The sequence below is a fragment of the Vulpes vulpes genome, chromosome 2, assembly GCF_048418805.1.
Source record: "Vulpes vulpes isolate BD-2025 chromosome 2, VulVul3, whole genome shotgun sequence".
NCBI lineage: Eukaryota > Metazoa > Chordata > Mammalia > Carnivora > Canidae > Vulpes > Vulpes vulpes.
The window spans coordinates 108,056,901-108,070,174 of NC_132781.1; the positions used below are offsets into that span (position 1 = coordinate 108,056,901).

The following is a 13,274-nucleotide window of genomic DNA, read 5'->3' on the forward strand; positions in this document are numbered from 1 at the left end:
GAAAGAAGTCCCAGAGAATGTCTTACATTGAGGCCGCGTACGATGCAGAAGAAACCCCTCCATAGTAAAAACCGTCCTGACATAGCCGTTCTTTTAGGCTGCTGCCTTTGCGGGCAAACTTCTTTGGAATTCGTCCTCCGGAGAAGGTGGACTGCAGGTCAGCTCGCCTGGCACTGAGCTTCTTGTATTGAGCCTGGATGTGATATTGACAGTACTCACAGTCGTTCTGTAAAAGGAAGAGTGGCTGCATCAGGATTAGGGTGACACACCCAGGGACAGTGTCAATAAACACTTTCTTTTCTCCCAGCTTCATGGGGTGCTACTGAGTGTAGAGCCCCCCCTACTGATCTCCAGGGCCATTCCTCAAGTGTAGCTATGCAGTGACTTCTCTGAAATTCCACTTGAGAGCTCTAGTTGGGTGAAAGAAAAAATGATACTGTTCACCCCATAAGCCCTCGCTCTACCTTGACAATAAAAGAAGTCAGATACACTAGGCCCATCACCAGGGGATGGAGGAGAGGGGTGGAGAGTGGTTACTTAATGGGTATAGGGTGTTTTTGTGGGGTAGTGAGGTTTTGAAAGTAGAGAGCTGGTGGTTGCACAAGAGGAAACATGCTGAATATATCACTCAAGTGTACATTTTAAAATGGTTAATTACAGGTTATGTGTATTTTACCTCAATACAAACTGATTTAAGAATAAAACAAATCAGGGGTGCCCGGATGGCTCAGTCAGTTAGGTGTTGACTCTTGATTTCGGCTCATGTCACGATCTCAGGGTTGTGAGATTAAGCCCCATGTTGGGCTCCACACTGAGTGTGGAGTCTGCTTAAGATTCTCTCTCCCTTTCCTCCTACTCCTACCATCTGACCCCACCACCGTGCATACTCTCTCTCTTAAAAAAAAGAGAATAAAACTATCTTCAGTGAAGAAAAAAAAGGGGAAACATGCTAACATTCTACTGGGTGAGGCCTTAGATGGGCAACAATAGGGTTTTAATGATCACACTGGTCTGTGGAAATCCATCAAGCACTTTCTTCTGAGACCTCTTTCTCCAACTATCTCCCTCCTGCTATTTCCTGCTCACTAGCTCATCTATTAGGAAGCAATGAGGGAACTAAAAGGTGATGAAACCAAAACCCGCCATTTAATTTGTTCACAGAACTCTAAGTAGCACCACTTCACACCCACTAGAATGGCTGTCATCAGCAGCACACAGAAACAAGGGTTGGCTGGGAGGTGGAAAAAATGGAACCCTCCTCTCTGCTAGTGAGAATGTAAAAGCCACTTTGGAAACCAGTCTGGCAGTTTCTCAAAAGCCAAAACATGAGGTTACCAGGCAACCCAGAAATTCCAAGGAAACTAAAAACATCCATCCATCTATATAATAACCTATACAAGAATGCTGATAGCAGCAGTATTGATAAAATGCCCAATGACTAATGAATAAACAAACTGCTGTACGCATACAATGGAATATTATTTGACCACGAAAAAGATGAAATATTGATGCATGTGACAATGTGAACAAATCCCAGAAACGTCGTGCTAAGTGAAAGAAATTAGACACAAAAGGTCACGTGTTGTACATTTCCATGACATGCAATGTCCAAAGGAAAAAAATCCATAAAGACAGAAAGCAGAGTAGTACTTACCAGGGGCTGGGGGAAGAAGGTAATGGGGGGTGACTGCTAAGGAGTATGGGGTTTCGTGGGGGTGGGGTCTGAAATTACATAGTGGTGATAACTGCACACCTCAGCATTAGAACTACTGAACTGTACATAAAAGGCTGAATTGTATGGTACATGAGGATCTTAAGTTATGACTTACATTTTAAAAGGCTCTAAGAAAATACAAGTTGGACTTAAAGAGATGAAAATAAGGCTTTCAGTACATTTCATCATTGTTTGATCTCTGGCACTGCTCAGAATTTAGGGCAAACTAAAAATCTGTCTTCCTTATACCTTCCAGTCAGTTGGCAATAAAAGATCACTTTCCTGAGAGGTTAAATCCTTCTCTTGTCCTCAGTTTTTTAAACTGGCAGTTACTAACTACACACCGAATTTTCTTACTTTGGTGCTTTCTGTTATGTAGGAAACTCTGTTTCAAACTGACCATTACCACTATGCTATCTACAATCTAGTCACATTAGATCCCGTCCTCATCAGAAACCATCCCAAAAGAGTTGAAACCAACCAAATTAACAGTCTGTGTACACGGCTGTCCATTCTTCTTCTTTGCTTTACAGGTTCCTAGGTCAAGAGCTTCACCCATGATTAAGATCTTCTGAGGATGATCAACAGACAAGCACACCTACAGAGAAGACACAGAGTGGGATGGGAGTTAAAAGCTGACAAAGATATGGCCTTTTATCAGCAAGAATGAGTAAGAGGCTGGCTGGTGGGAATTAGCGAGGCTGTAGCAGTCTATAGGAATTAGAAGCCAGGACCCTATAGAGCAGCTTTAGGAACAGGAGTATAGGAGATATGCTCAATTCTCTACCTAGTATCCATTCTCTCCTGTCTCCTTTGTTTCTGCTGCAGAATTTGGATTTTATTTGGGTGGGCCAACTCTCAGCCTCAGGTGATGGATCCTGTTCATTTTCCCAGCATCCCTTGCAGGTAGTGATGGTCACAGGACTGCATTCTGGCCAAGGAGACTGATTCAGGAGGTCCCAAAAAAGCAGACAGGGCAGGGCTGGGTCACTCCTGCCTTGAATGGTGGTATGAGGGCAATAGCTTCAAAGCCATGCAGTGACCAAGAGGAGAAGGCTGAGAGGCTCAGAGACATTGGCCCTGACATCACTACATTGTCTATGTTGGGATTAATATGTAAGGATGGAAGATCTGTTGCTGTTCTCTGGTAAAAGGAAGAAAAGAAAATAATTTTGATTCTCACTCTCCCTTATTATATTAATGATAACATATAGTAACAACAAAATGATACTTCTTGCTGGTTGGGTGGAGAAAAGGTCTGTTGCTATTCACAATAGATCTCAGGCTATAGCAGCAGGAACCTCTGCTGCTGTTGAGAAGATGAAATCACTCTGGTTCTAAGTTGCAGTTATGGCTGTACAATTAATGGAATCAACTATAAAATCCTGCCTGCTTGATGCCGCCAATGGAGATCTATGAAGAAAATGTAATGAGACTTGAGCAGAACAGTTTAAAACACTCTAGGAAACTTGGAACTAATGTGGAAAGATTTAATGAAAGCAATCGTTGTGAAACATTTAAGAGTAGACAGAAGTTCAGAATATTGGTGTGTGAGGAACAAACAAAAAGCTAATTACTGGAGATATATAAAAGCATGACTCAGTTCTGGAGATAGACCAGTTTTTGATAGAACTTGGCTCAGCTGTAAAGACCAGAGAGAAAGAGAAAGAAAGATCATGGAAACAGATTCTTACCTCATCTGAACCATCCTTGGGCTTCATGGGGTTAGCATTGAGCAGACCTATGACAGCACCCTGTTCAGTCTTCCAGAGTTCTTTGTGAACTTCTCCAAATAAGAACAACGACACATACCGTGTCAGGTCTCGAAGATCATTCAGTCGCCAGATACTAAATGTTTTCCCCTGGAATAAATATTTACCCCTCTTTTTAATAAATTTTGCACAATGGGCTATACTGTGTTTCAAGTCCTCTACTGTGGCAACATATATAAACATAAACCAGTCTTATTGTATAATCTTGAAAATGCCTGTTTGTTATGAATTAATCCTACCTCTAGGCTTTAGTATTTACTACCTTTCTCATTTTAGAAATGAAATTAAAGCCAGAAGCACACACGTTAGTGAAGTCTCTAATTCCCAGGTCTAAATCGTTAATGCGATAGCACCACCTTTCTAACCACACACACACAATATTAAAAGGACCAGAGTCAAGTTGTGGCACTACCATTTAATGACTTATTGATATAAATTTAGTGGATCTGTTATTTATCACTGATTAATTTATTTATATTAATTTTTATTAATATTATTAATAAAAAAGGTGTCAGCTCTGTGCTATTCAATCTTTGCCTAACTTACAAGAAAAACAAAAGCATATTTAAAAACAACTGGTTTATGTTTAACTGTAAAATTTCAGAAGTATTCTATATCTGAAGAAATGCAACTCAAAATGCTAACCACTTACATAAAAATGTCCACTTTCAGTTTTTTTTTTAAAGGCAAAATAATCTGAATATTCAATCAAGCTATTTCACACAGGCATCCTGGAATGGGTGTGGTTATTGGTTATGCTGAGTTATTGACTGGATTCAAGTGTTTTAACTATGTTTCCATGGATGTGTACAACTCCTTTCTTGGGAGGGTTCAAATAAAATTTTACACCTATCATTTCAAATCATTACAGTCAGTGTCATTAGTCATTACCAGCCACAATACCAGTAGTGACACAATTAAGAACTTAAAAGAACCAGATGTGTTCACTTTCACTTTTAACAGTAAGAGGGCTAGAGCAGGACTTGTAGAACAATGTAAGATTGACCAAGATCTCAATTAGAGAATGAAATCAGGATTGTGCATGAGTAAGCCTAGTATTTGAGAGCTGGAAGAGAATTCTGATATAAACAAAAGCCATTTCCTTCCTTTTACAAATAAGGAAATGAAAGTACTTAAAGATTAAAGGTCAGGCTAAGTCCACATAGCTAGTGAGAATGGGGCTTACTTAGGATGCAGGTTTTCTGACTTCCCACACCACAAAGTCATCTTCTCATTACCTCTCCGTCAACTGCAATTTTAAAATCTGTTAGATATTTTGTAATATGCACTGTGCTGGCACAGTCAGCAATTTCAGAACTTCTGAGGCTGACCTTTTCTTTCTAGAAAGGCTCTTTAGAGGATCCAGGTACTCGACCTCTCCCCCTCAAATGGGAGGACAGTATCACAGGGGCAACCCTTGTGCCACCAAAACAATGACCAGTGAAATACGGCAGGAATAATACAGTGAAAAGCCCAAGGACCCTGTACAATCAGGTCTGTAAGTAGGACATTCTTTACGTATTTAACCTTCAGATAGCAATCCAACGATGGTGAGGCAATCTGTGAACTCACTAGCAGCTATTTCAAAATAAAATACTAATAGGCTTGGGGTAGAGAAATCAAGAACATGAATCCCCACGGTCAGCTTGTGATGGAGCAGCTAAGAAATCCGTAAGATGGCTTACATTATTACAACTCTGCGGAGTGATTTTCTTCAATATAACCCCAAAAGTCACCCAGTCTATTTCTTCTAGCTTCTCACTTGCCATCTTTTCCTTGAGCTGAGACAGTCTGATCAGTTTTCGGCCAATCATTTTCTTGTTCATCTCTGTGGAGGACACTCGAGGCCGCCTGGGTCAAGAAACCAGCAATGGTTAGATTATAATTCTAATAAAAGATTACCTAGCACTGTAGCAGGTTGGTTAGAAGAGACGTTACGGATAGAAATATTGTCTGAAATACTTGTTCTCAGGGAGGCTTAGTTATATAGTAAGGACAAGGGAAAGATTTTTATGGCAGATAAAAATAATTTTTTTTTTAAGATTTTACTTATTTATTCATGAGAGACACAGAGGCACAGACAGAGACAGAGGGAGAAGCAGGCTCCATTCCATGCAGGGAGCCTGACATGGGATTCGATCCCAGGTCTCCAGGACCACACCCTGGGCTGAAGGCAATGCTAAACCGCTGAGCCACCTAGGCTGCCCAAAGTAAGATAATTCTTAAGGCTAGTTTACCCTTACTTGGATAGAGAACTGGAGCTTATACAGAAAACAAGATTGTACACACTCTAAGTTCTTATAAATGATAACATATAATAGTCTTTTGAAAGTAAAAGATCATTTAATACAAAATGATGAATTGATATTAAAAAAAAGATTTAAATTTCATCAATTCTGTAATAATTTCACAGAGTCTACAATTTTTTTTTTCTTAAAAAGATTTTATTTAGGGGATCCCTGGGTGGCGCAGCGGTTTGGCGCCTGCCTTTGGCCCAGGGCGCGATCCTGGAGACCCGGGATCGAATCCCACATCAGGCTCCCGGTGCATGGAGCCTGCTTCTCCCTCCGCCTGTGTCTCTGCCTCTCTCTCTCTCTCTCTGTGACTATCATAAATAAATAAAAAATTTAAAAAAAAATAAAAAAAAAAAAAGATTTTATTTATTCATGAGACACAGAGAGAGAGAGGCAGAGAGACACAGGCAGAGGGAGAAGCAGGCTCCATGCAGGGAGCCCAATGTGGGACTCGATCCCAAGTCTCTAGGATCAGGCCCTGGGCTGAAGGTGGCGCTAAACTGCTGAGCCACCCGGGCTGCCCAGGGTCTTTAATTTCTAATTGGATTTTTTTTTAACCCAACATTTTCATATAACAATAAATAAAAGCTTATAATCTAGCTTCAGTTAATATTTTCTTAATCCTAATGACTGGCCAAACATTGGTGGATTTGCAAAAGCTATTTTTCTCTAGGGGAATATTAATACCTATTCCGTACTGGATATTATATATTCAAAAACAAAAGAAAAACCAGAATAAAACATGCCTTTTGATTATTTCAAAGGTCTTTAGAAATAAAAAGTCAGGGATCCCTGGGTGGCGCAGCGGTTTGGCGCCTGCCTTTGGCCCAGGGCGCGATCCTGGAGACCCGGGATCAAATCCCACATCGGGCTCCCGGTGCATGGAGCCTGCTTCTCCCTCTGCCTGTGTCTCTGCCTCTCTCTCTCTCTCTCTCTGTGTGACTATCATAAATAAATTTTAAAAAAAAATTAAAAAAAAAAAAAAAGAAATAAAAAGTCATAGAGCTAACTCTGAAGCAATGAAGAATATTCGGGAGAAAAACACTGATGTAGGTAGAGAAATCCTTTTTGTGGCTTGATTTCTGTGAATTAATAGATTACTATCACATTACTGCCCTTTGGAGTATTTTCAGAGCCTGAGATCCAGGTACAATTACAAAGAGATTCAAACAATTGTGGTCCCCTAAATCTGTAGGCCACTCAGAAGCTTGGGCTGTCTACTGCATGTACAGTTTCATTAGCAACATCTCTCTGTGGGAAATTTCAACAGAGAACTGGTTACAGCAGGCACTATCATCTTGCTGGGGGTGGTTTACCTTAAGACAAAAAAACCCTGCAGTGAAAACCATAGCTCTTACTGTGTCCCAGCCCACAGACTGTCTCAGATGTAATTAAGATACTGACTACTTTCTTCCAATTTTGGAGAGTATGGAGTCTCTACAATACGCTTTTACTTCATGGTGGCAGCTTATTCTCCCTCTGCTCAATATTATATAATTTAAGACCTTAGCAGTTTTAGTTTAGATTGACAAGGGTTAGGTGTTCTAAAGGGATTGCACTTAGCTACTCAGATGGACTATACTAAAAGCAATCTGGTCTCAGAGTAAGAATTACTGTTCTGCCCTGGGCTTTGACAGAATAGAGATACAATGGAGTAGTGATATGGAACACAGAAGATTTGAAAGCTTTTAACTCAAATGATCCTGGGACTTATTCCTATTTTAACTGAGTATCTTAATTTCCCCACAGTTATAACTGAAGCAAAGGACATAAGTTTGCCTTAAAAGTTATTAGAAAAAGAGCACAGGGTCCTTTTCTTAACATTAGTTACAAGAAGTCACTACTATTCTGGTTAAACTGGATACACCTTTATGGACTTAAAAATAATCTCTATCACAGTTTCTGATTAAATAAACTATTATTTACTTGTCCATTTCCCTTTTACAGATACATCATCTTTTATTCATCACTCAAATAAGAAAAAGTCGCCTTTAGACATTTCACATGTGAAGTGTACTGGATGTTATGGCTAGTCTTACTGCCAACGTTTGCCAAATTAAAGAAATATTGGTGTTAAGTGGATCTGCTGTACAAACACGTCATTTCTAGAAGGTTCGATCCTTGGGAAGGAGGACAGGCATCTAGTGGGGCACGAGAACCAAGTGAGACGCCTTTACAGTTACTGACCTGAGCCTCAGGCCTGAGAAGGCTTCCACGGAGACTACTGTCTGAGCCGGTTCCCCAGAACTCCTAGGGGTCCCTGCATTTTGACCTCTGGCCATCCCACTAGGTTTGTTTCCAGGAGTAGTTTGGAGTGGTTGAGGGGGTGTACTTGTCATTCTTGAAGAGGAGCTTTTGGGCTCTAGAAAATTAGCATAAAAGTGAAAGGAAAAAAAATCACACTGATCCTTACAAAATTTGTTTATATAAAATTGTTTTTTTTTTTTAATCAACATATGTAATAACCAAATCTTGAGAACAAAGGAAGCCCACAAGACCATTTCTGTACTACCCTCCAAATCTCTGCAGTGCAGTCCGACAGAACTTCCTGTGACAATGCGAAGGTTTTATACCGATGCGGTCTCATAGGGTGGCTATGGGATGGCCACACGCACTGGGCACTTAAAATGGATGAATGTTTCTAAAGAAATCAACGTCTAATTTTACTGCATCCAATTAAAGCCTAATTAGCCACATGTAGCAGGTGGTTGCTGTACTATAGTGCTGCTTTCAAACACAGTTCCTTTCTGCAATGACATTTCCTGAGTATTCCCCATACAGAGTGCTGTGGTACACTCCACAAGGGAGTAAGAGCCATCTTCAGGGAGCAATGATTAGTGATTTGTGTGCAGACCAACCTCTACCTGAAGAAAACCTAAAGTCAGCTCTCTTGTTTCTGGTTTCATCTCATTCCATTGTTTCATTTGATTTTATTTGTGGTGATGGTGATCTAGGGGAACCAGGGTATTTTATTGCCTTGCTTGCATTAAATATCCCTGTATTTTTCTTCTTCTAGAAGTGTTTGATAATGTTCCTGAAGGTCAGAAAACGTGAATGTTTTTCTTAAAAAATACCACTTTCTTTTAAATAACACTGTTGTTTACCCTCAAAGAAACTTTGGGTCACTGCTCCCAAGCTAGGAGCTAGGACAATCCTAGAACTTTAGAATCTCTAGAAAGCATACCCATGCCCCATGCCTTAAAACTAAACTTTGAACATGACCTAATGAAATACCTTAGTAATGTCAAAGGTCCTAAAGGAAAGGATGCCATTCATAAGTGGATATGCAGAATATATAATTTATGTCAAGTATAAATACAGAGAAGCTGCTATTCTCTGCGATTATGTCATACGTCACTGCTATTCAAAAGAGCCTTTTTGAACATGAATGGTTAGGAATATGCTGCTTACTCTGAGCTTTGTTATCCAGACCATTTTGTCTTAGATCTTCTGAAGAATTATTACCACCATTTGCAAACTGAGGCAATGCAACAAAATCAGTATGTAGGGCTTACATATTTTCTCCATTTTAATTGTGTGTTTATATGTGGGCTGAACTAGAATGATATTTGAGTGTACATTTCTACTCCAGACAAAGAAATCTTCTCCAAAGAATGGACCGTCTGCTTTAATACAACTTGGCTTCAAATAAAACTTAGCTATTTTGAAAGGAATCTGTGCCTTGAACTCACAAGCCCAAAGATTCAATCTCTAGACTGCACGAGAACTCAAGCCAGTAGTTATACTTACTACAATTCAACTACAGGACCACAGAGTTTAAGAAAACTTCAATTCATTGTTTTAGTGAATATCTACTTTGTACCTAAGGATTTTCTAAGCACTTTGAGATGTAGAGAAAGATTACAAAATACAGCAATGGCTCTCATTCCCAACAAACTTACTTTTCTCAATAGGCAGACAAGACAGAGCTCTGGCCCTCTCCCATTGGCAGAGATGACAGTGCTCCCTGCAGACCAATATGACAGTGAGTTTCAAATAGAGCAAAAGTAGTGAAAAACCAGGGAGACCTTGAGTACTATACCTGCAGGTGAAACCTTTGGTGTCCGAGCCACTCGCTTGGTTTTTGGGAGAGCAGGGACATCAAGCTCTGCAGAAAAGCATGTCGACTCCAGAATTCTCTGAACTTTCTTCTCTTTAAGAGGTGGACGTGATGACTTATCTACTTTATTAAGAGAAAAGGAAATTCAGAAAGGGGCTCAAAGGCTATTTTACCAGCAGCTGGATGCAGAAGTAATGCTATAATTTCTTAATAATGGAATTGCATAGTATTCCTAGAATTAACAGTCTGATTACCAGATTTAGGTGGAAGGGGTGGACTTGTAGGCTGTTTAATTGTCGCTATTTCTAGTTGTTTTTGCAAACATTTCATCTGCTCTTGCAACTTCCTTAGTTCATCTAGAAAAGAAAAAATATATTGATTTAAGATCCAGAACAGAAGAAATATTATACATGATAAACATGCTGGAATTATTTTTGGTGCCATTCCCCCACCTCGAAACTCTAAGACAGTATACTCACATACTGAGAACTACCACCAACTTTTGTACCTCAAAGAGGCCCCTCAGAGAAAGAAACTTGGTATTTTCAGTAATCGAGCCTATAATACCTAAGCTGGTTAGGAACTGGTACTACTGACAAATATCATAGATCCATATCCCCAGTTAACAAGTTTTTCGGTGTCAGAGAATGATTATTATTTTATAAACTGAATGCCATAATTAATATACAATAAATAAGGGCTCTTTTACCATAAGAAACAGCCAACCACTGAATTTTATTAGAATTTCAAAATGTGTGAGCCGATGTCACAAATAAGAAAAGGGCGCTCCTCAAAGCTTCTGTTCAGAAATGGATCTCCTGCCCAAAGAGACTGTGGAAGAGCCAGCAGTCTTGACCCTGGCTCCACATACAAATCTCTAAGGGATCCCTGGGTGGCGCAGCGGTTTGGTGCCTGCCTTTGGCCCAGGGCGCGATCCTGGAGACCCCGGATCGAATCCCACGTCGGGCTCCCGGTGCATGGAGCCTGCTTCTCCCTCTGCCTGTGTCTCTGCCTCTCTCTCTCTCTCTGTGTGACTATCATAAATAAAAAAAATAAAAAACAAACAAATCTCTAAGTAAGATTCTTTGGTAATAGGCACGAAAGATGTTGGAGCCATTGTGGGAAGGACCAATTATAGCTGGATGACACTGAGACAGGGGGCCTCTACGTGCTGAAATGCCTGCCTTAAGTGTCTGTCTTATCTAAGTCCCACGCTTTTTTTTTGCCAAGCCATTTATCTCCACCTGACTCAGCAGCTATTTTGATGAGAACCATCAGGCTCCACCTAGTCTATCTTGAAGAAATTAGAAAAGCTAGTAGTTAGGGCACCTTGCAACTCTTGATTAGTTTTCCCCTGACTGGGAGCAGGAGTGGGGGGGACTCTATTTTCAGGTGACTGCCGTGTGGGAATTTCTTCTTCATCTGTTAAGTCCCCCATATCTCCAAAGAGAGTGGCCAAATTTTCCTTTTGCACTGCAGTCTCTCCCAGTTCTCCATCACCGGCCTCCTCTGAGTAAGATTCACCATCGTCATCCGCATCAAAGAGCTCATCATAGGCGTCGGGTTCACGATCCTCCTGGGTCAAGGGGTGACTTTCTTCTGGATTACAATCCAAGGCAGACTCATTCTCCTCCAGCAGTGCAGTGAGCAGAGATAAGTCATCTTCCTCCCCTGGGGAAAAAGGATCGAAAATAGACCTACCTGAGAAAAAGTATCAATGGAAGTATCAAATGTGCTTTGGAGAAAAAGCACAGAGAATTAAAACATTCACCATTAATAAGGCAACTGAGGGACGCCTGGGAAGCTCAGTGGTTGAGCATCTGCCTTTGGCTCAGGGAGTAATTCTGGTCCCGGGATCGAGCCCTGCATTGGGCTCCCTGCATGGAGCCTGCTTCTCCCTCTGTCTGTGTCTCTGCCTCTCTCTCTCTCTCTCTGTCTCATGAACAAATAAATAAAATCTTAAAAAAAAAAAAAAAAAAGGGCAACTGAAATGACTCTGCTGTCTTGTGTTCACCTTTCCTCTTCCCAAGTGCTTAGTGGGCACCAGGCTAAGGTGGAAGGGGCAGGTATTTTTCATACTTTTTCATTTAACATTGCATATCTGACTGATCTAAATCAAAACACAGACTTCTAGTTTACTTCTTTCAGTTGCTAGATGGCATTCCATAAGACTATCCCATTTTATTAACTCATATTCCAGTTAAGGACAGATGGGCTAGTTCCAACTTTCCCACCACAAACTAGGTGGCAACCAAAAATCTGCCTAGCCATACATGTGAGTTCCCTGGGAATACCTATCAGAAGTGGAATTGCTGGACTGCTGGGTATGCACACTTTCCAACTTTCCCAGACACTGTCAAACTGCTCCCGAAGTGGTTATACCCTCACTAGCATTGTATGCAAGTACCATTTCTCCCTTACCCCCCTCACCAATATCTTTCACTTCAAATTTCGTGCTAGTCTGATGGATGATTTTAAAAGGCAACTCATTGTTCTGATTTGCATTTCCAGAAATCTCACAAAGCAAAGAATTGTTTACTGTATTGGCCCTTTGGATTTCTTCTTTCTTGATTTGCTTATTTTCTGTGACCGTTTTTTCTATTTGGGCATTAATCCTTTATAAATCTGAGCCATTTTAAAGCAAAGACATCAAGGATATTTCATGCATCCCTTTCCCTTCAAAGACAAGGGCTGACGTCCAGAGAGGTCAAAGGCCTGTTCAGGACCATGTGTGGTGAGACAGGCCAGCACAAGATCCTGGCTTAGGATGGAGATATCCAGGCTAGCAAACAGTATTCTTCCCACCACTCTGCACTCTCATCAGATGGAAAATGACCAGTAGCCAAACTTATGGCCTAGAATCAGATAAAAGGGTCTAAAATTTGAAGTCCAAGGTTGCATAATAATTTGAATTGCTTACTCAACAAACACTCCATAATTGCAGGGTGCGGCAAGACAGAAGAGGCAGTCTGGCTCCCTGTGCAAGGGGTGAGACTGCCACATTGCCTCAAGACTGCCAACAGACCCTCCTCTGTCTTGTTCCCAGCTGTGGAAAAGAGCACACCCTAAAAAGAGACCTTGGCTCACACCACTGGGAGCCCCAGGGGACAAATTTTACCAACTGGCCTCCATATCCTTCCTCAACTCCATTTTCTTTCAGGAGAGCACCAGAGATAATCCCGTGATACCTCCCATCCTGGTTTAACTCACGCACCACCAAAAATCCTGTCTTCTGCATGGTATGCTGACCCAATCTCCCTGCTTCCTCACTCTGCTATATATACTAGACCCTCTTCCTCTCGGCTCCTCAGGGACTTCAGCCTATAATCACCAGCTCTCTTCCCAACATTGCCCATTATTCCCTATCTTCTGGAGCATTCCTCTCAGCATACAAATTCATTCTAGCTTCTTCTCTCTTAGGAACTACCTGGTAT

The 13,274-nt window shown here is 41.0% G+C and overlaps 1 protein-coding gene across 11 annotated transcripts in view; it reads right to left on the reverse strand.

Moving 5' to 3' along the window:
* Positions 1-13,274, reverse strand: part of MCM10 (minichromosome maintenance 10 replication initiation factor) — an 81,531-nt gene that overhangs the window by 64,981 nt on the left and 3,276 nt on the right. For 6 of the 11 annotated variants that reach the window (XM_072749509.1, XM_072749507.1, XM_072749508.1 and 3 more), the window contains 8 exons: positions 11,170-11,511; positions 10,095-10,196; positions 9,823-9,963; positions 7,968-8,142; positions 5,172-5,337; positions 3,409-3,576; positions 2,196-2,312; positions 27-226 (listed from right to left, as the gene is read on the reverse strand). In XM_072749509.1, coding sequence (XP_072605610.1) covers positions 27-226; positions 2,196-2,312; positions 3,409-3,576; positions 5,172-5,337; positions 7,968-8,142; positions 9,823-9,963; positions 10,095-10,196; positions 11,170-11,511 — 1,411 coding nt within the window. The remainder of the gene's footprint in view (positions 1-26; positions 227-2,195; positions 2,313-3,408; positions 3,577-5,171; positions 5,338-7,967; positions 8,143-9,822; positions 9,964-10,094; positions 10,197-11,169; positions 11,512-13,274) is intronic. The other 5 variants (XM_072749513.1, XM_072749514.1, XM_072749511.1 and 2 more) reach the window with 1 other exon arrangement.